At 36.0% G+C, this 27,061-nt stretch overlaps 3 protein-coding genes across 7 annotated transcripts; 2 read left to right on the top strand and 1 right to left on the bottom strand.

The window, feature by feature from the left end:
• Positions 1-321: 321 nt before the first annotated feature.
• Positions 322-8,385, top strand: LOC141643656 (phytochrome A1-like). Of its 3 annotated transcripts, none has more exons than XM_074452900.1 (6): positions 322-646; positions 810-866; positions 3,169-5,227; positions 6,310-7,126; positions 7,382-7,672; positions 7,957-8,385. In XM_074452900.1, exons 3-6 carry the CDS (start codon positions 3,181-3,183, stop codon positions 8,153-8,155), a joined length of 3,354 nt encoding a protein of 1,117 aa, XP_074309001.1. In that variant the 5' UTR covers positions 322-646; positions 810-866; positions 3,169-3,180; the 3' UTR covers positions 8,156-8,385. The 3 variants fall into 3 exon arrangements, with proteins under 3 accessions (XP_074309001.1, XP_074308999.1, XP_074309000.1); XM_074452898.1 differs by having other exon boundaries at positions 362-646; positions 738-866; XM_074452899.1 differs by lacking the exon at positions 322-646 and adding an exon at positions 648-690.
• Positions 8,386-8,821: 436 nt separating this feature from the next.
• LOC141643657 (flap endonuclease 1-like) lies at positions 8,822-18,882 on the bottom strand. 3 transcript variants are annotated; one of them, XM_074452901.1, is made up of 19 exons: positions 18,759-18,882; positions 18,526-18,642; positions 18,361-18,419; positions 17,386-17,445; positions 16,782-16,835; positions 16,646-16,694; positions 16,471-16,518; positions 16,043-16,108; positions 15,914-15,964; positions 15,580-15,699; positions 15,422-15,506; positions 13,783-13,867; positions 13,191-13,305; positions 13,051-13,107; positions 12,895-12,941; positions 12,755-12,812; positions 11,889-12,077; positions 9,926-10,045; positions 8,822-9,105 (listed from the first exon to the last, which is right to left on the bottom strand). In XM_074452901.1, exons 2-17 carry the CDS (start codon positions 18,544-18,546, stop codon positions 11,904-11,906), a joined length of 1,149 nt encoding a protein of 382 aa, XP_074309002.1. In that variant the 5' UTR covers positions 18,547-18,642; positions 18,759-18,882; the 3' UTR covers positions 8,822-9,105; positions 9,926-10,045; positions 11,889-11,903. The 3 variants fall into 3 exon arrangements, with proteins under 3 accessions (XP_074309002.1, XP_074309004.1, XP_074309003.1); XM_074452903.1 differs by lacking the exon at positions 11,889-12,077 and having other exon boundaries at positions 18,759-18,846; XM_074452902.1 differs by lacking the exon at positions 18,759-18,882 and having other exon boundaries at positions 18,526-18,649.
• Positions 18,883-23,888: 5,006 nt separating this feature from the next.
• On the top strand, positions 23,889-24,990 carry LOC141631579 (UDP-glucose 4-epimerase GEPI48-like). Its single transcript, XM_074444234.1, has one exon. It carries the CDS (start codon positions 23,911-23,913, stop codon positions 24,955-24,957), a length of 1,047 nt encoding a protein of 348 aa, XP_074300335.1. The 5' UTR covers positions 23,889-23,910; the 3' UTR covers positions 24,958-24,990.
• Positions 24,991-27,061: the final 2,071 nt, after the last annotated feature.

Raw genomic sequence — 27,061 nt, 5'->3', positions numbered from 1 at the left:
TTTCTTTTAACCTATTTTCAACCTCCTCTAAACATTATTATAAGGGAAATGCTATATACAACCCAATGAATTGTATTTAAGTATTTAATACCCTTCTAAATTTGGTATTAATTTAAAAATTAGAGAATAAATTACACATGAATCAATGCATTTAAGCATATATTAAGTGTTTATTTCCTTTTTTAGTTTCTTAAATACAACCCATTGAATTATATTTATCATAACCCTTATTATAAACCGTCATAAAAGGAGAATGTTGGAGAAGGTCGATAGCATTACTCTGACCAATTAGTCATATTGGATGGGGACATATAGACCGTTGCAACAATGCACGAACAAAATGAAGAAATCAAAGACGAATGAAAGCTGGGAAACATGCCTAATTTTGGGGTGTGTTAATTGTTCATCACTCAAATGAACAGCCCTTCAACCCACAGTTTCTATCTTTAGAAACCTTCATCATTTCACTCATAAAGCAGACAACTTTGCACTTACTTTTAAGAACCTTTAAACAAATAAATAATATTATAATAATATAATAATAATAAAGAAAATCTGGGAATTTTCTCAAGAATTATTGAGAAATTTATATGGGTGGTCCCCTGTCGTTTGCATATTATAGAGGGCTCTCATACAGCTGACACAGGTATGGATACTTGTTTTACTGGTCGGTTTTTTGTACTTTAGCAAGTGGGTTTTTTTTGGGTTTTTTATTTTTTTTATTTTAATAATTTCAGGTTTCTATAATTGTCCAGAAATTTCTCATTTTTGTTAAGGGTGTGAAGTGTTCTTGCTGTGTAAATTTGCAGTTCAAGTTCAAGTCTTTGTTGGGGTGCTTTCTGTTTGAAGGAGTGTTGACTTGAAAGGTTAGATTATAATCCTTGTTCTTTCTTTGCTGATATTGTCGTAATCACTCCGTCTCAATTATTTGTTTACCTTTGATTAAAATACCGCTTATAAAGAAGTAAAAGGATAAACGAATGAATGAAATAGATAGAGTATCATTTCTGAAGTTACTTTCTGTCTGCTGACCTGAAAGGTTAGATTATGATCCTTGTTATTTTTTTACTGATATTGTCGTAACATTTTGTCTCAATCGTTTATTTACCTTTGATTAAAATACCGCTTACAAAGGTAAACAAATGAATGATCAAGTTTGCTGATTTATTTTTGCTTCTGATGAATGTTTGGTTATGTAATCATGTGAGTAATGAGTTTGATGTTTCTTAATTTCGATCATGCTTGATCTTTTAAAAGCTTTTTTTTTTTTCGGGTTTTGTTTGTTTGTAAGTAGTGGAGGAGCTAAGATTTGAGGTTAAGGGGACTAAAACCTACAACCGTATTATTAGGGAGGTGAACTAGTAATGCAATACTGTCAATTAGGAAAAGAAATTAGTTTTTGTTGGGAAGTTCGTAAATTTTTCATTGATAAGGGCAACCGTCTTACTAGTCAGTAGTCACCTCTGGTTCCGCCACTGCTTATAATCACATGTTTCTCTTAAATTTTTTTTTTTTTGAGGGAACATGTTTGTCTTAATTTTATGAAAGTTAAAGTGTGAATAATTGTTGGACCTTGCTGTCCTTGCATGACAATTGACAAAGGATTGAAAAGACTGGTTCTTTGTCTACTTTGTTACTGAACTAAACCTAACTAATTAGGTAAGGCTCATATCTTTCCATTTTAGTTAGGTTAATGTATGTGCTAAGTGCTAATTGATGGATAGGATTATTTAGTTAAAGTTGAAGCCAAATTTCATGATAAATGAGAGTATTATGTATTACTCCTTCCGTTCCAGTCAATTGTCGTCCTTTGGTTTTTGTATAAAGATGACAAAATGACAAGTGGACTAAATTGAGTGTGAAAGATCAAATTGCTCATCAATTGCAATCCTAAAATAGAAAGGACAACAATTGACCGAGACACCAAAAAATAGAATAGGACAACAAATGACCGGGACGGAGGGAGTAGTTTCAATCAGATTTGCAGTTCTGGCATTTGTGGTCATATTTTGACATACTATGGTCTGACTGTATCTGCCCTGATATCCGGTCACTCTGATGCCTAACAGTGTTGGGCGAAGCTGCAAACATAGTTGTTAAACTCCCGCTCCAGATCGTAGGATTTTATGATTCTACGATTGATCTGAAAAGTGGTGACGAAGCATGATCTTGGGTAGAATCTTAATACTTCTGGATCTTATGAGTCTACTTGTCTTAATTTTTTTTTTTATAAAGTAGAAGAGAGATTGTACGCCTCATGCACAGAGACCCTTTTTTTTTTCAAACAAATTTGTATATTGAATGCATATATTGTGCTATAGCACCCTTTTATTCAGAGGGCTAACATGTAAGAAAGAAAAAATGAGGCATAGAAAAGGTATAAGAAAATTAAAATAACACTTAGAATATGCACAAAATGCGCGTCGCTTGTTGCTTTTTTTTTTTTTTTTTTTTTTTTTGATAAGGTAAGAAAACTAGATTGATCCTCTAGGGTAGGACCAACCTATCTCATCCTTTCGAATGAGTGAGGTAAGTTGAAGCCACCGGCTTTTAAACCACCTCGAAAAAGAGGTCGCTTGTTGCGCTTGAGGCACAAGCTTCAGGAGTTTAGTGTCGTATTGAGTTTGAGCCTTAAACCCGTTTTTTTAGTTAGAGTTTGCAAAAAAAAAACATTAAGGAATATTATTAATTTCTGTTCTTGGGTGCTTGGGCCGCAGACATAAGGAAGAGAGATAGTTCACTTCATAAGTCAGATACAGTAATTCCTTGGTATATATAGTAGTGACAACTAGGTCTATCACCTTTTTCTCCAACATGGACACATATGAAGATGTAGGTGTAAATGCGAGTTGATAAAAGATGTGGGATTTGTAGATGCCAACTAGCTTAGTTGGTAAAGTCGTGAGAGGTGGTGCTCATGACCTGGCTTCAAATTCCGTTAACAGCAAAATCGGCCCTTGTGGCTCCCATGACACCAAAAAAAAAAGATGTGGGATTTCAAACATACTTAACTTTCTAAGTATGAAAATCTCTCCTAGCTTTGATACAAATTACCAATCTTTTTGATCTACCTCCTTATGTTTTTTTCTTGCTTAGTTACATACTTAACTTTCTAAGTATCACTCTTCTTTATCCGCGGTTGTCTTACCTGGTGTATCTTCGTATTAGATTGTCAACAATATGGCTTCGCCAACACGAAGTCAGCATTCAAGCAGTTCTAAACACAGTGCAAGGATTGTTGCTCAGACCATCCTAGACGCGAAGATTCACGCTGATTTTGAGGATACCAGCCAAGAATTTGATTACTCAAGTTCTGTCAGGGGTAGCACCAGTGGAGTAAACCAACCACCACCAAAGTCTGATAAGGTGACCGCGTCTTACCTTCTCCAAATACAAAAAGGAAAGCTCATTCAACCCTTTGGATGCCTTTTGGCCCTTGATGACAAAACTTTCAGGGTGATTGCCTTTAGTGAAAATGCCCCTGAAATGCTAACCATGATCAGTCATGCAGTCCCAAGTGTCGGGGATCTCCCGGTTATAGGGATTGGAACTGATATAAGGACTATATTCACTGGTCCAAGTGCTTCAGCACTTCAGAAAGCGCTGGGTTTCACAGATGTTTCTCTACTGAATCCAATCTTAGTGCACTGCAAAACTTCAGGAAAACCGTTTTATGCAATTGTCCATCGGGTGACTGGGAGCTTAGTCATTGATTTTGAGCCAGTGAAGCCATATGAAGTCCCAATGACAGCTGCTGGAGCTCTACAATCGTATAAGCTGGCTGCCAAAGCGATCACTCGTCTTCAGTCTTTGCCTAGTGGAAACATGGACAGACTGGTTGATACAATGGTACAAGAAGTGTTTGAGCTTACAGGGTATGACAGGGTTATGGCATATAAGTTTCATGATGATGATCATGGGGAGGTTGTTTCTGAGGTTACGAAGCCCGGTCTTGACCCTTATCTTGGGTTGCATTATCCTGCTACTGATATTCCTCAGGCTGCAAGATTCTTATTTATGAAGAATAAAGTGCGAATGATATGTGATTGTAGGGCAAAATTTGTAAGGGTGATCCAAGATGAGAAGCTTTCATTTGATTTGACTTTATGTGGTTCTACTCTTAGGGCACCACATGGTTGTCATGCTCAATACATGGAGAACATGAGCTCTATTGGGTCTTTGGTTATGGCGGTTGTGGTTAATGACGAGGATGAAGAAGATGGTGGGTCAGCTCCGCCACAGCCTCACAAAAGGAAAAGGCTTTGGGGTTTGGTTGTATGCCATCATACATCTCCTCGGTTTGTTCCATTCCCTCTTCGTTATGCTTGTGAGTTTTTGGCTCAAGTTTTCGCTATCCACGTAAATAAAGAGCTAGAGTTGCAAAACCAATTTCTTGAGAAGAAGATCCTCCGAACTCAAACTCTGTTATGTGATATGCTGATGCGCGATGCTCCTTTGGGCATTGTGACGCAGAGTCCAAACATTATGGACCTTGTTAAATGTGATGGGGCTGCTCTTTTGTACAACAATCAGCTATGGAAACTGGGTACCACTCCAACAGATTACCAATTACGAGACATTGCTTCCTGGCTATCGAGAAATCATATGGACTCAACCGGGTTGAGCACAGATAGTTTGTATGATGCTGGGTATCCAAGTGCACTCGGGCTGGGTGATTCTGTTTGTGGAATGGCAGCTGTGAGGATAACTTTGAATGACATGCTTTTTTGGTTCCGATCCCACACTGCTGCTGAGGTTAAATGGGGCGGTGCAAAGCATGAAATGGGCGAGAAGGATGACGGGTCAAAGATGCACCCGAGATCCTCATTCAAGGCTTTTCTTGAGGTTGTTAAGAGAAGGAGTGTGCCTTGGAAGGATTACGAGATGGACGCCATTCACTCGTTGCAGCTTATTCTTAGAAATGCTTTTAAAGATGTGGAAGCTGCTGACTTGAATACTTCGGTTATTCATTCAAAGATCAGTGATCTCCAAATTCACGGCTTACGTGAACTTGAAGCGGTGACTACTGAGATGGTCAGGTTGATTGAAACTGCTACAGTCCCGATACTTGCAGTTGATTCTGATGGGCTTGTGAATGGTTGGAATACCAAAATTTCTGAACTGACTGGTATTCCTGTTGATGAAGCTGTCGGAAAACATATTGCATCACTTGTTGAGGACTCTTCAATTGATAATGTCAAACATATGTTGCAGATGGCACTCCAGGGTATGTTTCTTTCTGTTGTTTACATTTTCTATATTACGAATACACTATACGCTTCAAAATTACGAAATATATGCCTGTAGCCGTTACGAAATATATGCCTGTAGCCGATTCACTGTATTTTGGCTTTGGGATATGATGCAAGATAGAAAAATGGCTCACTAAAGTATTCCTGCTTCTTATACTGTGAAGTAGCAGTTAATCGATGCAATTTGACGGCAATTATCATTATGGGTTATTCGGAAATAGTGTTTTTGTGTTTCCAACACACGGCAAGGATGATTACACCCAACCCCTTGCCTTCCTAGCCTTTAACAAGCTAGACTATTAGTGATGCTGTTATGCTCGTTAACTAGACCTGCCAAACGGGTCGGGTGGGTCGGGTCATATGGGTAAGGTCAGAATACTGGTCGGGTTGAATACGGGTTGTGTCAGATACGGGTCGGGTCATACAGGTCACAAGTCGAGTTAGGGTCAAAATACGGTTCAAGAAATAATTTCTAACGCCTTTTTTTAATGATTTTTTTATCAAGAAAAATATTTTTTAAAGATGTAAAACATATTTAAAATCAATATTTAATCATATTCAATGTTTATATTAATTATATTGAGTCATTTGGCATAATTATTAAAATAAACTTTTTTTTAAATAATTATTTTAGTTGTGTCTGTATTTTTAAGAAATAAAAAAAAAAAATAAAATTTTTTGCCTATTTTTTTGAAATATAATATAAAAATATTAATATTTTAATAAAATTCTTGATTTACCTTTGACCCAACGGGTCGGGTCTTGAACCTAAAATAACGGGTCATTTTGGATTTGGGTCAAACGGGTTGCCAGGTCGAAATTTTCGGGTCTTGGCCCTGAAAACGGGTCGGGTCGGGGTAGAATTTGACAGGTCTATCGTTAACAGTTTCTTCTTACAGCCTGCAACAACTGAACTTTATAACGAGTATAAAAAGGCCAAATTGCAGTTGCTTTCAGATAGTGTAGTCGATGTAGTCGTTCAAAGTCTACTCGTGACCAGTAGGGTACAATATCGGTTTTCATTAACCCTCTCCTTGTGGTTTTCTCATTTCACCAGGTGAAGAGGAGAAAAATGTTGAATTTGAGATCAAGAGGCATCAGTCAATACCAGACGCCGGTCCCATCAGCTTAATAGTGAATGCTTGCGCAAGTAAAGACGTAAATGGAAACGTTGTGGGTGTTTGTTTGATTGCTCAGGATATAACTGGTCAAAAAACAGTCATGGACAAGTTCACAAGAATTCAAGGTGATTACAAAGCAATCATTCAGAGTCCAAATCCTCTGATCCCCCCAATATTCGGTACAGATGAATTTGGGTGGTGTTCAGAATGGAATCCTGCAATGGCAAAATTAACCGGATGGAGCCGTGAGGAGGTTATTGATAAGATGCTACTTGGTGAGGTTTTTGGAATGCAGAAATCCTGCTGTCGTCTAAAAAATCAGGAGGCATTTGTGAATCTCGGGATTGTATTGAATGGCGCTATGAGTAGCCAGAACACTGATAAACTGTCAATTGGGTTTTTTACTCGGTCTGGGAAATATATAGAATGTCTGCTTTGTGTGAACAAGAAATCAGACGGAGATGGTGATGTTACTGGCGTCTTTTGCTTCTTGCAGCTTGCTAGTCATGACTTGCAGCACGCGCTTCATATACAAAGACTAGCAGAACAAGCAGCTATGAAGCGAGCTAAAGTATTAGCTTACATGAAACGACAGATAAAAAATCCTTTGGCTGGAATTATGTTCTCTGGTATGATACTTGACGATACTGAGCTGGACGAAGAGCAAAGACTTGTTCTGCAAACTAGCGCACGTTGCCAGAGCCAGCTTAACAAGATCCTTGATGATTCGGACTTGGATAGTATCATTGACGGGTATGCAGGCTTCTCTACCTACCATCTTTTGTCTAATTTTTGCAAGGTTAAAAAACAGGAAATCATCGTAAAACTTAATGTTGCCTTAAAACTGTCCTAGACTAACATAAATAATTTACGAGTGAAATATCAGAATTAGTGTAAGAATTTGTAGGACCATCGGAGACTAACATAAATAGTGAACAAGTAAAAAATATTATGAGATTGAGTTTATCTTGCTTGATGACGCGCCATCTGATTGTCGTGTAATGACAGGTACTGTGAACTAGAAATGGTGGAGTTCGCGGTGAAAGACATACTGGTTGCTTCGATAAGTCAGGTGATGGTAAAGAGCAACGAAAAGGGAATTCAAATAGCTAATGATTCGACAAACCAGAGTTTGAAGGAAACCCTATATGGGGATAGCCTAAGGCTTCAGCAAATCCTAGCTGATTTCCTTTCAATCTCTGTCAATTTTACACCTGCTGGAGGTCACATCGGAATTACTTTTCGCTTAGCCAAGGATAATATAGGGGACTCTGTTCAGCTTGCAAATTTGGAATTCAGGTAATGAATCACAATTCACATAATAATAATAAATACTATAATTATTTGATTTGTAAGGCCTAGTGAAATGAAATTGGTAGTTTTGTCTAATATAACTGCAAATCTCGAGCTGTCCAACATGAATGTAGTTTGTCGAGTTTTGGTAAGGCCATAATACAATAAACTATGATAAAAACACGGTGAAGTTTCTAAAGCTGTACGTAAGGCCATACTGCGGTAAGTTATGACCAGGTGGTTGTTTTCCGACTAAAACAGGAGTGATTGTAGGTATGTCGTTGTTTCAGGATAATGCACACAGGTGGAGGGATATCGGAAGAATTGCTAAGCCAAATGTTTGAGAGTCGAGAAAATGGAACGGAAGAGGGGATAAGTTTGCTAATAAGCAGGAAACTAGTGAAGCTAATGAATGGAGAAATCCAGTACCTGAGGTCTGCTGGCACCTCTTCTTTTATCATTTCCCTTCAACTTGCTATTTCTACTTGATAGCAATCTAGTTTCGGGAGCTCCTACTTCGGTTTCTTTTCCAAATAATCATCTTTTCGTTCAGTTATGTTTTCTACACTTCTTTCTTCTTCCTACTTTAGATTGCAAGGTTAATGCCTATACGAGGGTAAAGGGATCAGATGTACACAACTTTACCTCGTGCAATCGACGAAGTTGTCGATTGAAGTGTAATGTCCAATGTAAAATATCGAGTTGTCATTTCCCTTTTCTTTTCCGTAAGTCTTTTTTACAACATCATATTTCACGCATCATTTCCCTGGTTTTTTTCCATCTTTTGTTTTTTACACCATCGGATTTAGCCCGAAATCAATTCAGTAGGATCACATGGACAACAAAACTTTCCTAGAAAATCAAACCCAAGACCTTCAGTTAAGCTAGATCAATTGTTTTTAAGGTGATCAACAACTAATGTAACCAATCGGTTTTTGATTTTCTTTGAACGTTGGACTTGTATCAATTGTCGGCGTTCATTTTGTTTTCACTGGCTTATGTATTCTTGCTGCACATCGGTATGAAACTGCTAATCCCTCTGTAGTTGGCATTCTGCCAGGAGATTCCGCCAGTCTCATGCACATGTACAGCATTCGCAGTTGATTTCTTAAAATTTACTCCGTAGACATTCCAGGCTAGAAACAGACTCGGCAGTTTCTGAGCAGACATTTCAGGCGAGTGTCAGTTCGACTTTCAAAATGCACACATCATACTATTGAGTAGATAAGTGATAACATGGCTACTTCGTCAACTTAAGATTGTCAAACGATAACAGATAAAGATTGTCGCACACTATCACTAAATTACACCGTCCAACATAACTCGATAATTTACAGTAGACCTTGGCAGTCCCTTGCGCTGCAACAAAACAGCAGTTGAAAACGCGATCTCAAACAGAGAACTTCAGCCTGAACACGGCCCAAAAAAAAAACTTCCGCCTGAAAATTAAACCACATTAATGAGAGCTCGTTCAAAATTAGGTTGTTTCAGTCACGAGTCATAACTGTAAAACAACAAGGGAAAGCAGCTTAAAGGCAACTCCATCTAGGGAAAAAAAATAAAATAATAAAACACAAATTCTTGTTTAAGACGGAGGTATAAGGTCAAATACATACCAAATCACATGGGAAGTTGCCTAGGAAATGCCAAAACTTTTGTCTTTATTAGCACTATGTGGTACTATTTGACCTGTTTTAAAACTTAAGACAGATATTCCGTCTTAAGCAAGACTTATTGAATAATAGTAAAACACTAATTATCAAATCATATCACAAGCAAGTTCGTCCCTATATTATTATTATAAATGACAACAAAACAATGGAAAAGAAAAAGAATATCTAAATGAATGAATGACTCCTGGGGAGATGTTGGAGAGGATACACCACACTTCCTTCAGCACTTCATGTGAATGGGAATCCGTATAAAAACTAAATCACATAAAATCACTTCTTTCATCAAAACTAAATCACTAAATCAACATAAAACATGTTTGGTTCACCTTGTAGGAAGTCATTTCATGAGAATTTCCAATTACTAAGGAGGAAATAGGCAAACAAGTTCCTCCGTATGGTAGGAGACGGAAATTAATGACCAAATAACTTTCATTTTTGTAATTCAAGGGAACTCCCATGTTTTCTAATGTTGACCAAAATACCACTAGTTTCAAATTATGTTGATGAAGCAGATAGCTGATTACAGAAAAGGGAGTATAAATCGGAAAGACTGAAGAATGGTTCACCAACAATGATTTTGACTTACCTAACAATGTCTCAGAAGTTATGCTCCAAGATCAACACATTAACACATTACATCCTCTTCCTACTACTAAGCCTTCTGTTTTCTGTTAGCTGTTTCCTTCAAAGAAGCGTCCTTTAATTCCTGTCAAGGAACAAAACTAAATTTAAAATGGTATAGTGAAGTGATGACCAAGACGGTAAACACTAGCCATTATTACATAAGAATACAGACATTGCAAACAACGCTCAAAATTGGGATGAGATTGCCGTGAAAATAATATAAGCACAAGGCTAATTGTGATACTCCTTATGTCAGAACACCAGCTGACCTGTTAGTGTTAACTGCAAAGTATCTATCGTTTCACAAATAAGAGAGCAGCAAAAATCAACCAGAATCCACAACTGTACATAGTCATTCTTTGTTATACAACTTCTTGTCAAATTTTCAGTTTTATAAGCTCTCGGACGAGAATCCTATTATGACGTAACACCTGTTCCCAGCAGCTAGTACTCTTTTTTTTTTTTTTTTTTTGCATTTCCTGTACTATAATTCCCCGAGCATCTGGAACAGCACTGTCAGACCCGTTAGAAAACTTTAACTGCCTACACAGTATTATGATATTAATTGCAAGCTTCATCGGCAGTAGAAATAGTAAATCATCTTCCTACTGAAAACTCTGGTCTTATAGCTGTCATAAAAGTATCAAATAAAACAAGGCATTACTAGAACTTGACCATTATCTGTTTCTTCTAGAAAGTAAATTTTTGGATATTCTCCTACAATATGATTGTGACTAGTCCTTTTAAAAAAAATGTATGGTTAAAACAGAGATGTTTTTCAGAATAGTGTCATACTGTCATCTCGTTGAGAAACCAGTGCATCATCCTCAACTCCCTCATTTATGTCATTCCACCCGTCCTTGGCTTCCCCTTCTAATCTTTTAGAATTGTTAGCATTAGGAAAAACCATCCAAACCAAACTAGAAAATTATTTGTACAGCTATCCCTTAAGCCAGGCGAATATACATTCAAGGTTCCTGTGGCTTTGTTATTCGAACACCTCAATACAAACCAAACTAGCAAACTACATAGCTTCCAACCTTCAAGCACCTTCTCGGCAATAAATAACATACTTTGCACAAGAAAATTCAGTAGCATAAAAATTAATGGTATGTCTGAACAAGGATCGACACCAAATACCAGTCCCTTCTCAAAGTTAAGACTATATGCTATGATATGCCACAAAGAAAAATATTGGGTTAAAGTCTTTGATCTTTGAATGTTGATACGTAAAATGAGTCATGTGGCTAAAACAAAGCAGAAAGACACTTTTTTAATCAGTTATCTCCTTTAGAGATTGTTAGAGTTCAGGGATTTGGAGAAGGGGCTCAACAGAGGGAAAAATCATTTATGAAGATAACATTGCAAACTGGGATGGAAGAGAAGGAGGGAAGCCGAGGAGAGAGGATTTTTCCCTTCTTCCTCCACGAACTAAATCCTCAAGTTGGAAATAAAATAAAATAAAATAAAATAAAAAATCCACTACTTCTTCCACTCTCATGCCCTTTCTCCTGTCTTCCAAGTCTCACCTTCTTCCACTAAAATTTTCATACCTCCCCTTCCTTTCCGTCCAATTTTTAATCACCTGAGGAAGTGAAGTTTCTTTTTTTTTCTTCTCCTTCCTATTTGCCTATATAAACACACTGTAACATCAGTGGTCAAACCAACACAACCACTACCAATAGACTGCCACAATTTGATGCAGGTTGATGAAACTCCAACTGATAACTCAGCTTGAAAAAATCAACACGACGCCTCACTATTATGGAAATAAAAGAAGAATATAGAGGTCATCCATGCCTTCATAATTAATTTTAGTTCCCTTGTCACTACCGAGCAAGATCACTCATATTCATTGCAAAAGAAAACTCTAAGATTCGTAAATCCGTAATAGAAAGAATACGGAAAGATTTCTAATTATTCACCAGAAAACTCAGCTTTCATGCACCAAAATGGAGAACTTGAAATGATGACATGATGTTCTTGGAGCTCAAAGATACAGCCTGCAGTCTAAAGGTGGCACTTGTTTTAGTCCTTGGATGATGGTAAGCGTTTGCAAGATGGATTCTAGTTCTGTTCCCTTGGTTAAAAGACCCAAGAATGCATTTGCTTCCCTGTCAGCCATTACACACTATCAAGGCTCCTGATTACAAAGGCTTTTAATAACCATTAGTTGAACCTGCTGAATCCTCTGATCTATTTCTTTCCATTATTTTGACCCCATTTATTCACACTTAATTGCCTTATATTTACGTACGATATTCGGTAACTAAAAAAATATAATAATCAAAATTAATATTAATACTAATACCAATACCAAAAAGATGTATGTGACAAGGAACAAATGAAAATAATAATGCACAGTTACAGAAGAGATTACATATTCAAATAGACATCAAAGAGAAAGAACGTGTATAATTTTGTATACTTGAAACTTTGTGATACACAAGCACAAAAGAACAAAAAACATTCAGGTCAATCTAAGATTCAAAAACCATACAACAATAATAAGTTCATGCAGGCATCGTATCTGATACTCAAACATCAAATTGTGACACAGCGAAAAGACCTTTACGAGAGCGAATTAACACAAACAAATAAAGCGAGGATCTTCAATGTGAAATGAAAAGAACCATAAAGGACAAAACAATAGATCCCAACAATGGAAGTGAGTTGCCAAAAAAAAAACAATGGAAGTGGGAAAACATTGCATTATGAAGGAGTTTATCATCAATATAAATAGATGATCCTTCAAAAGTATGTTATGTAACAAGGCTTAATGTGGACATACTTTACTTTTGATGGGAACAGAATCGGCAGTTGCAACTGGCTTGAAGAACGATTCCACTCTGCAACCAAATTTAACAGGACTTAATGGGTGAGAGAAACTGACGTATTTATATAAATTCTCAGATAGCAGATATTACATACCGTCCCTGCGCCAACTTAATCTTTGCTGGCTTGATTTTTTCTATTGCCTAGGAAAAGCAGAAATAAAACATCAAGTAATTTCTGTTTATAGTTACTTTAAAAAAGTACAAAAAATCTGATTATCTGAACCAGCTCCATCGATACAACCCGGAGTACCTTTGTCACTCTATCAATGTTGAAGCTATTTTCTTTCACAAGAAAGTTCACCAAACCCTAAAACCAAGTAGCAAAAATGTTTAAATAATCTCATTATTGGATAAAATTTTAATCAATCTTCTGTACCAAAAAAAAATCACCTCTTCATCAGGAGGGCTCCATTTCAGTTCAGGTTCCTCATTTTCAGGAAAGACAAGAGGTTCTTTGAATAGCCGCCTAACCTCTTGATAAGGCCAATCATCAGCTATCTGGTATCTGACAAATATAAAAATCAAGGATCTGTAAAATAGAAGCTAATCATATAAGATTGCTTGTAAACACAGTAAAAATTAACAATTAAATTGTTTGTAGTCCTTGTTTATTGTGAAGAATTGAATCTGTCGTCAATGTCTAACACTCTAACAGGAACAGCCCTTTGATGTGACAGGAGTAAAGCTCCGTACATGATACAAAAATAGAATTGTTGAATCAAACATAACTAGACATTTCTACAATCACACTAATATAACTGACCCCATGGCCATACGACCTCTCCCACCAATTACTCCACCTAGGCCCCTCCCATAGTTTACACTGTCTAAGAGGCAAGAGCTCTTCTGAGACATCAATGTTGCGTTGCTGGATAGTGAAACAAGGATAGCCCAAAAACATGACAAAAGAAACAATGTAAAGTAGCAATAATGCACAATACCGAGTTCATAAAACCTCTTGGGTACAAAAAACTTTCAGTACCTCCCTTTGTTCTTCAAGTTCTCAAGTATAGCTTCTATGCAACCATGTTGTCGAATGAGCTTCAATGCAGTCAGTCCACCAATACCTGCGGGAAGTTCAAAGTGTGACATTAAGAAAATCAAATGTATTTGACCTTGAGAATTACCCTTTTGGTAAAGATGCACAACTTACGTTATTTGGATTCTTTATCAATATAAAGAAGACCTCAAGTAGAGCCTGAAGCTCAAATGCTACTAAATTTATTTGATACTTGATGTACTTAGAATTAATTTGTTCCTTTGCAATGTTTCAAAAAAGCACAATGGAGCAAATACAAAACAGTTCACCATAGATCTGAGTTATATAACTTCCACACTAATTTCTTAGGCAGTTCAAACAAACTACGAGGAAATTGTGACTCTATTTATTCCCATCTTGTAGATCATTACCAATATGGAAAAAACAAATCAGCCCGTCCAAAAACCTAAATTTCTAAGTTTTGCATCTAAAAAATTCAAGACCACTTTGAGGTTCTATTCGATAACAGAATCCAGTTTAAAATTTTCAGCAGGAGAATACAAAACAATTCCATAAGATATTTACATGATTGTATTTTTATTAGGACTTTAGGAGGTGTGCCCTGACAACACTTGTATTGATTGCAGGCGATCTTTATTTTCATCTCTAGGTCTAAAACTTTGGAAAATTGGAATATATCAAAATAATGTTTATCTTTAATTTGGCCTTGCTAGCATCGGGGAAGGGATAATGGAGCTCAAACCAAAAGGAGACGAGCATGTAAACAATGTGGTGAAGGGAAGATAGAGGGCGTTGAGCCGTTGAGAGGAGATGACGGGAGTAATGGAGGGACTATTACTCCTAAATGGGGGTCATGCATGACCTTAGGGAGAGAATGGCCTACTATTACCCTTTTAATGGGGTAGTTATAAGACTATAAGTCTATCCTTATCTCCTTACTCTATCCGCCGCCACTATTACCACCTACATTGCTTTGTTATCTTCCTCCCTTCACCTCAGAAACATTTACCCTCAACCCAACCAAGCCCTTTGAATGAAGAAAATAAGAAACATGGACCACTTTTTTTAGCTATATACAACAACAACAACAACATCAGAGCCTTAATCCAAGCAAGCCAGTTAGCCTTACAAAATGCTATGACCCTCAAGGCTTCAACCACTTAGGCAACATTTCATTTTTGAATATTTCCAATCCTTACATAAGGATACATACAGAGAGCAACTAGTCCGCTAAAGACTAAATAATTTGTCAAAATTATGTTATTCCGCAAGATAAGAAGGGAGATATTCACATGTTTCTCATCTCTCATTTCGTATATGGGAGTCTCATTTAGGATATCTTTTTGTAAATTCGCGTCATTTTTAGGGTGTATTTTTGTATATGGGCGTCAATCGACTCACTTCCGTGATGTCTTTATGTAGATATGCATCTTTATGATATCTTTTTGTATGTGGGTGTCACCCCCTTGGTGTCCCTTAAGGCCTTGAGCCATACTATATCTTACTTGTAAAAAAAAAAAAAAAAAAAAAAAAAAAAAAAAAAAAAAAAAAAAAAAAAGGAGAGAATCACAGTGTAGCAAAGAATATTAAAATAATCAGGCTTAAAAGCTGTGTCTGGTACCTTTAATGTTGGCACAGTAATCACAGCCAGAAAGAATGCACAAGTCAATGAATTGATCCATTGTAAGGTTCAGCTCCTCCAATACCTATAACAGAACGACGGCTATAAGTAATCAGACTCTAGCTTGAAGCGAAGTCCAGTAATGTACTGCTTCACACCTTAGCCATTTCAAATTCCATTACTGGAATTCTCTTTGAACTCGGATCCATCAGGTGACGAAGAAATCTAGAAGCCCCAAAGGTCAAAGTGTCCATATCTTCAGAAGCTACCGCATAAACCTGGAAGAAAAATAGTGATGTTAATTGGGAACTATAAGTAAAGTGATTCTCATTACACTATATAACGCAAATCATGGCTAACCATATGAATATTTCAGGACAAATTTCATACTCCAACTGTCCTGGCTCTACTCTTATGTCTATCAAAACTTATCTCATCTATCATTCGCATGCAATAACTAAAAGGAAATGGCAAGTCCATAATAACACATACTTTTCCATTTTTGCAAAGTGCTGCACACTGTGCCTCTGCTTCAGAAGGCGCCTAATAAAAGTAGAGAGAAGTTATATTTATGAAAGTTGCGTAACAAAAAAAAATTCACAAAAGACTATGCAAGATCACCTCAACCACAGGAATTCCCATCAATCCTAGTAGTTTCATGCAGTCTTTATTGTGCTGTCTAGTCACCTGCAAAACACAAAGAGCAAGACAGCAAAGGAATACAGCTATCGTCACTGTCTCAGATGAAATCAAAACCAATTACTCCGTACTAAACTTTTCTGAGCTCTTTACAGTATAACCCATAATTTATACTTTCTAGCCATCACGTCAGCTCCTGAAATACTCTCGGTGATTAACATTTGCACCCACGCCACCCAAAAACAAAAAGGTGGTTACATCTTGAATTAAAGAAATAATGTTCGTAGGTTTTAAGGGTCCTTAATATTTAAGAAACCATCATCAAGCTTTACAGTTGCACACTTCCACCATTCACACAAAACTAGAAATTGCTTCTAAAATTATACTCTTAACGTGTAAAGATAACACACCTTAACTGTTCGTTTACTGAATTTCTCAATTCCTTCTTTATCGCCATTCTGCATTAGTCATGAAGCAAATTTTGGATATATGAAGCAATATGCAAATAATAAGAATGAAAGTACTACTATACGGCAACACATAATAGAAACTACTTTTTCGCCAGTATTGATTGATAAACTCTACCTCTATGGCTGCTGACAGATCTTTAGCTGCATCAGCTCGTATGGAGTAACTTTCATGCAAGGTCATAGACAAATCAAGTAAAGCACTGGTTTGGATGTGTTTGAACTTTCAATAAAAACTAGAAGAGCAAAATTACCGTTTGGCAAGTTGTTCTTTCTTCAAATCAGGAGGCTGCCCATCAAAGACGTATCTGAATAGCACAATTTTTGGTCAATATTGGGAAAGAAAATGGCATTCAGTCGTGGCATAGGTCACGAATAGAGGTTGCGTACTAAATGAGGTGGCCCGTCCAAGGTTACGGTTTATATCGGCTTTTCTTGGCCTTGTATCCGCTAACCTACATAATTTTACAATTCACTACCTAGCACAGATGAACTAAGACAACTACAACAACATTACCCCCATGCCTTAAGGGCTCCCGCAATTTGCCGGGTAAGGGGACCCGATGTAAGCAGTTTTACCCCTGTGTTACAGGTTGTTTCTGAATAATCCAAAAGAAAACTGAGTCGAGAATTGCATCCAATAAGTTTTTTCTCAAAAAGAAGCACAACCAGTTTAGTGAGCCGTTTTGCTTTATTGATCATATTATCATAATCGAGAACCAAAACATAACATAATGACTCCTTGGCTCCATTGGAAATAGAAATGCACAAGGTAACTACGCAACTAAATTATGAACAAGGGAAACAGTATAATAGAGAAGAACGTATGAAGAGAGCAGAGATGAAGAAAAAACTCACACAGGTTGTATTCCAGCTTCAAGAAGCCTAATACTTCGTAAGAACATCCCCTGCAAATGACTAGACAAAGGGATGCAGTAAGAGAAAACTACAAACGAATCACTTAACTATGATTTTCTTAAAATAAAAAATTAAGAAAAATGAGACCAATCATTTATAGTGAATCGAGTGATTAACTTTAGGACAAAGACTACAGGAGCAAATCACATATCTCAAAAACTTTACTCCTATTGCAATAGACTAGTAGAAACCACAACTATAACCAGTCAACCACTTAAAATAACACTTAATTAGGCACCTCTGAGCTTGAATAAAGCATAAATTCAGATTTTGTGTAAGCCAAACTCATATACATTGAATTCGCAATGTATGTGAGAAAAATCATTTATAGTGAATTGAATGATTAACTTTAAGCCAAAGACTAGAGGAGTAAATCACATATCTCAACTCGTATTGCAATAGACTGGTAGAAACCACAACTATAAGTGTATAACCAATCAACCGCTTAAAATAACACTTAAGTTAGGCACCTCTGAGCTTAATTACAGCATAAATTCGGATTTAGTTTAAGCCAAAAGCATATACATTGAGTTCACAACATACTGTCGCGTGACAGTAATCCAACCCGTTTTACAAGCAAAATGTCTTGGGACGACCCAAGCGCCCAACATAAAGGGAAATAACTCTGACCCTGTCACAATTTCAGGCAGGATTTAACTATAAAGTAACCGAAACCATTGCATAAGCATGTCGGATAGCGATTGTTACAATTCACCTCAAAATTTTCAAGCTCCTTTTTTTGCCAAAACAAAATGTGATTTTTTCAAGCTCATGCTTCATGTCAAGAATCCAACATAATTTTGTGTTCATATCAGTGTCATAACATAAACAACGAAAGTCGATTCTCCGGAATAAGACAAATAAGACAACAAATTAAGGAAATAAGAGGAATTAATCCTCCAAAATGTGTTATACCTAGTGACTTCACCAGCTTCATTTGTAAGCATCTGAGTTCCACTTCTTCCTACTACAATCTACAACCAAATTCAACCACTAACAAATCATCCTCCAAGCAAAAATTAACCAAATTAAAACGATTAAACGAACAGAAGAACATCAAAAATCGAAGCGAAAACGAACAAGGAACTGATAAATGCTCATGCTAGCATCAATAGCAATCTTGCGGTTGAAATAGCTTTCGAATTTCTGCTGTTTTATACAATTTGGTGCATTATCCGCCAACAATTTCGTCAAACCCTAATTTTCGACAAGAAATTCATGAAATTAAAACCCTAATATTATACGGCGAAATTGACGAAGATAGAATTAAACTGAAATCAAAAGTATGAACAATCTGATAGAAGATTTGAAACTTAATTCCCATTTGAACGCAATTGGAGCAGGAAATTTGTTCGTCGTTAGCTTCACTGTGAGTTCTCTCTCTGTTCTTTTGCTTTTCCCGCCATTTTGTGACGTATGGTTCGTTAATTATCTACATATACGAACCTAACATTTGAGGTTACCGAACCTGATTTATAGCATCCGAGGCTAGATTTTGGTATGACAGCGTCATTCTACTGAGGACGGTTTAAAGTCGGGTCGGGTTAATGTTATTTTGTGGGAGTCTGGACGTATTGGGACTAGGTTAGTGTGGACTTGTGTTTAAACTTTAAAGTGGATATTTTGAATTGATTATTTGATTGTATGACTAGCATAGATCCCGCGCTATGCGCGGTATATAGAGTATTTATTTTTTAGGGCGTTATTTATAATGAAAAACTAATTAGAGAGAATTGAGTAACGTTATGAAATGTGTATTTTTATGAAATAAATATATTTTTTTTTACCATAAAATTAATGATTTCTTCATTTAAATAATTCTCCAATTGTTTTAATGAATTTTCTATTATCACAAAGTTAATGGTAGATATGTGTCGAATTTAATGAAGAATTTACAACGTGCAGTTTATAATTTAACATCAAATTTAATTTATTTTGATGAAAAAATTATAACAATTAGTAAAGTTAATAGTTTAATAAAAAAAGATAGTTTATAATTTTAATCTATACTAAATAGTTTAATAAAAAAAGATAATAGTTTAAAGAAGGAATATTTTACTTGTTTCTTGAATTAGATAGATGTCTTTGGAGGAAATAAGAGAAATATTATTCTCTTAGTAGTAAAGGAGATTTTATTAGTAAATATAGATAGTGAATACAAATTAAATAGGAAATAAATATTATCTAGTATAATTCACTTGGGCAGGAAATGTAAGCGGGTAGTATATAGGAGATTTGTTTCTTTAGGCTTCATTTGGTGGACCGTTGCAATTAAACTCTATAGGTGTAACACCCCGGTCCAAACTGGGTCGGGAGCGGTTACTTATGATAGCTCATCAGGCTGTGTACATAGCCCACAACCCCACAGGTCAACACGGGTCCTTTATAACGCATTTTTTCCTCACTCATACGCATCCCGAGAACCTTCCCAGGAGGTCACCCATCCTAAGACTACTCTCTGCCAAGCACGCTTAACTCTGGAGTTCTGTTGAATGGATTACCATATATAAAAGAAAGTGTACTTTGTTGTTATGAGTAGTACTTTCAATCCAAACCATTGGTTATTTAAGCCTATCACTGGACCTCTTCAATTAACGTGGGGTTACAATCACCCCCACTTGAAGAACGCAACGTCCTCGTTGCGCCTGGGAGCATAACCGCTAACCCAGAATCCTCCCCCGATAGGTAGGTAATCACAATGGAGCGTATAACAACTGTCTCCCATCACCACACGGTCGCAGGGTTGCTCTGATACCACTTGTAACACCCCGACCCAAACTGGGTCGGGAGCGGTTACTTATGATAGCTCATCAGGCTGTGTACATGGCCTACACATCAACACGAGTTCTTTATAGCGCATTTTGTCCTCACTCATGCGCATCCCGGGAATCTTCCTAGGAGGTCACCCATGCTAAGACTACTCTCAGCCAAGCACGCTTAACTGTGGAGTTCATTTGAATGGATGACCATAAAAGAAATTGCACTTTGTTGATATGAGTAATACTTCCAATCCCTTTAAGCACTAGTCATTTAAGCCTATCACTGAACCTTTTTAATTAACGTGGGATGTTACAATTAAACTCTATAAGAATTTTGGATTTATGCGAATTAAACTCTCTTATGAAACTTAAGTGAATTTAGCAAAAACGTTTGGTTACCTATATAGAAATCCAATTACACATGAGTTTTAAATAACTTAGGGGAGGAGGTGGGAAAATCATGCTACATTTTGTTAAAAAAAAGTGGCAATCAAACATATTCTCATTGCCTCTATCAACACATAGAGTTTAGACTAATTGAGTCTAAGTTGTCAATTCAAGTTATATAACCTATTGAGTATTGAGTAATAATATTAGTAAGGTTTATAAAATATTTTATTTGTTTAATAATTCACTAGTTTAGATCCCGTGCAGTGTATGCACGATATATATAAAATTTTACTTTTTTAGTGTATTATTTATAAAATTTAAATTAACTAATTTTTTTTTAATGTTTCTCATCGTTATATTTTAATTTGAAAAATCAAAATCAAAATCGTATTAATCATGAAATGAGTATTTCAATGAAAATTTTTCTTTTACCGAGAGACTAATGGTGTTATTTTATAAAATTTTGCTAATACTATATTTTTAGCCGAACGTTTTATCATAAAAAATCAACACTACATTAATGAGAAACAACCAAGAAATACATTAAAAGCTAACTAAAAAGAAAATAAAAAAACTCTCCTAAAAAAAAAAAAAAAAAACTAAATAAAAAATGATAACTACCTCTTATGAAAGAGGTTTCTCACTATCATTAATGGAAACCTTCTCTCCTAAGAATTTGTGAAAAATCAATGGATTTTTATCGTGTGATTCCTTAAATAAAAAATAATAATTCTTTTTTTATATCATGAAAAGGCCGGAGATAAATTTGTGTAAAATGTAAAATACTAAATGACATAAATACATAAATCTACTTATAGAATATGTTAATAAAAAATAGATCTTATTTTAGGAAATATATTTAGACGGGAAAATTTAGAGTTTCGCCTATTCATTTAGTAAATATGGAATGTGAAAGTAAATTCTCAAAAATTATTACTTCTTCCGTTTTTATATGATGTACCCATTTGTTGAATTTATGAATGAAGTATTTTAATAAAATGGGTACATCATATAAGAATGAAGGAAGTAGAAATTACACAATCAAATATTTCCTTCTTCCCGATCATCTGTTGAACTTTTCTTTATTATTTAATAAATGGTATTTTAATCAAAAGTAAACAAATAATTAGACGAATAGACTATTTTTTATCCCTAAGTAGTGACTAGTGAGCATATTGGGCTATCTATAGGAAAAATGGGATTGTGACATGGGGTCATGGGGATCCATTTCGCTACTTCTCCTAACCTTATGCATGGAATATTTGAGTAGAATTTTAGGAGTGTTGTGTTTGTTGATGATTTTTTTACTTTCTAGTAATGGAATTGTGGTTCAATTATAGTGTTGCTCAAGATATTTGCTATGTTCTTTAAAACAATTGGGTTACATATGAAATTATGAATTCTCTGAAATTTAATGTATATTCTAATGGAGTTCAGATATTTGCGATTGATGAGATTTTATTGGCACCCAGTTTTAGGTAGGACAATTTTCGTTTCACTCTTGGAATACGTATTAGCACTAAGAAGCAGTTTAGATGGATTGTTAAGTACTCGTAAAATTGTGGCTAGGATCGTGACATTATGAACTATTGTAATATCAACGCATTTTGTTTTTTTTTTCACAAATTTTTGTTCCATACGGATACTTTTTGTCTTATTTTTCAGACAGACATATATAATCATTTCATAGTTAAATATAACCACAATGGTATAGACAGTGTTACGGTTTATGGTAACTGGTTTTTCAATAGTAATTATAGAGTATTTAACTGTAAAATGGTTACAAAATGCCGTCTTATTATTTCAGACCAAAAAGGTCCGTCTGAAGCAAAACAAGCTGGTTTTTGTCTTATGTGTGAATGTGTGATACTTCCTCCATTATGTAGAGAATGTCAATTGTTATTTTTTGGGAAATTCCCACTTGTACCCCTATGTTATGGGCTAATCCCACTTGTACCCCTACTTTTCAGGAAAGCCCATTTATACCATTTAATTTACTAGTTAATCTCACTTATACCCCTCAAATATAAACTAGTCTCACTTGTACCCTTACTTTTAAGGAAAGTCCACATTCCAACATCATAATATTAAGCACCAACAACTAAGGCATTAAGTGAATTCTCGCTTGTCATTATGAAGCGAGGAAGAAGTGTTAAATACCCTTACGTACGATGTTAAGGGCTATGTAAACAATATGATACTTTAATTGAAATATTTGTTTCTCTTTCACAAACATCATTTTTCCCTTTAAATTTATTTTTATATGACTCCACTTCATCTTCAAGGTTCATCCTTTACCCTTTTACCACACTTCATCCTCAATATTCATCATTTACTATAATTAAGGGGTATATGTGAGAATAACTAGAAAGTTGGAGGGTACAGGTGGGCTTTCCTGAAAAGTAAAAGTATAAGTGAAATTAGCTCATACCAGAGGGATACAACTCACAAGTGATCAATTTAAACAATTAAGTGCATATGAAATGGATTAACTCCCACGTTTTCTTTTTACAACTGCGAAAGCGCCTTAATAACTCATGACTTGTGAAATTGGACATAATTTTTAAATCTCACTCACATTTTTCGATGGAATAAACTTGATTACAGTACGAAGAATATACTAATTACTGCAACCAAAGCTGAGTGAGCGGCTTCCCGTTAGCGCAACTGAGTACACATTCCATCACATATTCCTTAACTTGTTTGTGAACTTCTTCCATCGGCAATGAGGCATCCACAATCTGTAATTATTTAGCAATTTGTACAGGTTAGTAACATACTAGTTGATCAATAGATCAAAATCGTAAGAAAACTATACTCAAAACCGTAACGTGGTCACATACAAAGTCGTAAGGGTTCACTATATTACTTTGACGTTTCACCTTCAGGAGTATACTCGAATCCAACACAACATTCATGTAAAAAGTATAAAATCCGTGATTGACCCCTTCCAACGATACGTGTGATAGAATATGGTAAAATATACTCCATATAGGATTAGAATACTACGGGAGTATATAATAAAAATAATAATAATAATTTATAAAATAATAATAATAATAATAATAATAATAATAATGAGATGAGATGAGATAAAATAAAAGAAAAGAAAATACTCCGTAGTGATTAAGTATAGTGTCACTAAAATTAGGTAAATAAATATTTGGTTAATATTGTAATTCCTAGTTTGAGTTAATGTAGGATTTTACCTTACCCTATAAATAGAGTAACGGTCTCAATATCTTATAAGTTATAATCGGATCATATATAAACCCATATAAGAGTATATAAGATTTGAGAGTAGCCAGTAGTAAGCATGTCGAAGAACATTTTGGTGACGGGTGGTGCCGGTTACATTGGCAGTCACACCGTCCTTCAGCTTTTGCTTGGAGGTTACAACGTCGTCATTATTGATAATCTCGTCAATTCTTCCGAGATTGCCCTCGACCGAGTCAAGCAACTTGCCTCTGATCTCTCCCACAATCTTTCCTTTATAAAGGCAGACCTCCGGGACAAAGAAGCACTTGATAAATTATTTTCTTCAACGAAATTTGATGCCGTCATCCATTTTGCTGGATTAAAGTCAGTTGCGGAGAGTGTACAAAAACCAGAGCTCTATTACGATAACAATGTCACTGGTACAAATAATCTGCTTGAAGTGATGTCGGTCCATGGATGCAAAATGCTGGTCTTTTCATCATCTGCCACTGTTTATGGTTGGCCTGAAAAGGTACCTTGTACTGAGGAATTTCCCTTATCACCTACCAATCCATATGGACAAACAAAGCGCGATATTGAAGATAGATGTCGGGATGTACAGCGTTTGGATGGTGAATGGAAGATTATTCTTTTGAGATATTTTAATCCAGTTGGCGCCCATCCCAGTGGCGATATTGGTGAGGATCCACGCGGAATTCCAAACAATCTCATGCCTTATGTACAGCAAGTGGCCGTAGGAAGACGACCTCACTTAACGGTGTATGGAACTGATTATAACACTAAAGATGGCACTGGAGTTAGAGACTACATCCATGTGGTTGATTTAGCGGATGGACACATAGCAGCTTTGAAGAAGCTATTTGATACTGATATCGGATGTGAAGTCTACAATTTGGGAACTGGTAAAGGTACAACCGTCCTTGAGATGGTTACTGCATTTGAGAAAACATCTGAAAAGAAAATCCCGCTTGTAATGGCTGAGCGACGTTCTGGGGACGTGGAGGTTGTATATGCCTCAACAGAGAAAGCAGAGCGGGAACTGAACTGGAAGGCCAAATATGGTATTGAGGAAATGTGTCGTGATCAATGGAATTGGGCTAGCAAGAATCCGTATGGTTACAACTCAGCAGATGATATAGAATGATTAACGTCCTGCCACACCACCATCTTACCACTTCCGAAGGAGCTCCTTAGTCTTTAGTTAAGCATACAATCTTTAAAGTAAATGAACTTTGGAAGTATTTTTGCTATCTTATACATACAAGTCATTTATTTTTTAATGTTAAAAGGCTGTTATATTTAGAGTATCAATGATTTTGTGCTTTCTCCTTGTCTGTTGGAATGAAATACGGTTGAATGCTTTGATCATTACACTGCTGAAAAAGCAAAGCAACTGACTGACCTCGAAGCTTAAATGCTCGGAGGAATCTCTGTTTTCAATTTACAACAGCCTCTGCTGAAGTTGTAATTTGCTTGCAACTCCAGTAGAGGTGGATTGTAGACGAAAAAGAGAGGATTTTGATAATTTTTGGTGAGGCCATGTAGTGTAAATTACATTTGCCTCCTGCTTTATTCAGGCAGAACATTAGTTTATATCTTGATTATTTATATTTAATTATCTGGCCAATAATGATTCTTTGAAAAAAAAAAAAATCTTTGATCCGACTTTTTCCACCTCAATGATTGTTTTTTGACCAGGTTCAAAAAGAAAGATGTTCCTCGTTCCACCTCAATTGGCTTGGTACCAGACTACCAGCAAACGGTAGAGAGCGAACGGTAGTGAAGCTGAAGAACGAGAATTTGAGCGAAACCAAGTAAGTTGTGAAAGGCAAAGTAAATGTCTCACTAAAATAATTACCATGAGTAAATTCTGCAACCAGAAGGTAAAAAGATAAAAGCTTTTTAGTAAGGGTTAACTAAAGTTAATCCTTGTTTAGGAGGTTGGTTGATAGGCTATGAGCATGCCTAAAAGCGATGATTACGACTTACGAGAGCAAATAGGCAAATAAAGGCCAAATACGAGAACGCAATCGAAAGCATCACTAAATTGCAGAATTTTGTGACATCGTCGCATATTTTAGTCCATCCAATTTGGTCTTGTCCATATTTTCCTACGTATCCGATTGATGTCGCGGCTGCAGACCCCGCCATTGAGAATATCATCGCAATCTGCCCAAAACCGAAATAAATAGAAACAACGAATTAATATTCATATCACATCATTTGCTAATTTTTTAAAGCAAGTCAGCTGAATGCGCTTTTTTTTATTATGTTAAAACCGAGCCACTCTTTGTCGTTTTCAAATAACGGGTCAAAATAATCGACATTACCAAATCGTAGAGAAATAGAGAGACGTTATTGTTGGAGTTGGATTTGGGGCCATAGAAAGCACATATGGCAATAACTGAAATCACAGAGAAGACACATACGGCTACATTTGTACCTACGAAGAACCTGTAGGCCGTTTCACACATTAACTTAAACGAAAAATACTTTCATATGAATATTCGATCATATTTAAAGCATGTTCCGAAACCTATAAAGATTGAAGTAACTATTTTGAAATGTAAAACCAACTTTAAAAAATAGATAATATCAACAAGCCGCTCAGCGAGTTAATGAATAATGATAAGTCGATAACTGACTAATAAATAAATTTTACGGTTGTTAAAAATACGAGATTAAAGTAGCTATTTCGGAAAATATTTTGTTTCGGTCTTCTAAATTTGCATGTTTGTCCTCCTTGGGGCTTCGGTACATGTCACATTAATGCTACTAGAGTACTAGTACATTATAAGGGAGTCAGGTGTACGTTGTGTCACCGTATCTAATACAGTATTAGTAAGAATTGGCTTAAACAAAACTGAAAAATCACCTGAAGGCCGAGAGTAGCTATACTTAGCCTGAAACACAATACCAAAAACCGTTGTCGACTGACCGCTCTTAATCATCACTAAGGTCGCAGCCAAGGCTAGCAAGCTTGTTACACTCCTAATCAAGATTTGTGCTAAAAACAAACCTTTGCCCGACTGATTCGACATCAATTTGGATTGATCACTGAAGAGTTAAGAACGATAAACACCTAAGAGGGGGAGGGGGTGAATTAGGTGTACCCTTTTAAAAATATTCTCCCTTACTTGATTAATGACTAACACAAGTAAGATCTATTAAAACTAGTTTGAGAAACTTAATGGATTGTAAGTTCACAACGATGATGAAGTCTATGCAACAAGATGAGAGATCACACA

Source organism: Silene latifolia, chromosome 2, assembly GCF_048544455.1.
Source record: "Silene latifolia isolate original U9 population chromosome 2, ASM4854445v1, whole genome shotgun sequence".
Lineage (NCBI taxonomy): Eukaryota > Viridiplantae > Streptophyta > Magnoliopsida > Caryophyllales > Caryophyllaceae > Silene > Silene latifolia.
The sequence above is the reverse complement of the archived record's forward strand: the minus strand, read 5'-3'. Positions and strand labels throughout refer to the sequence as shown.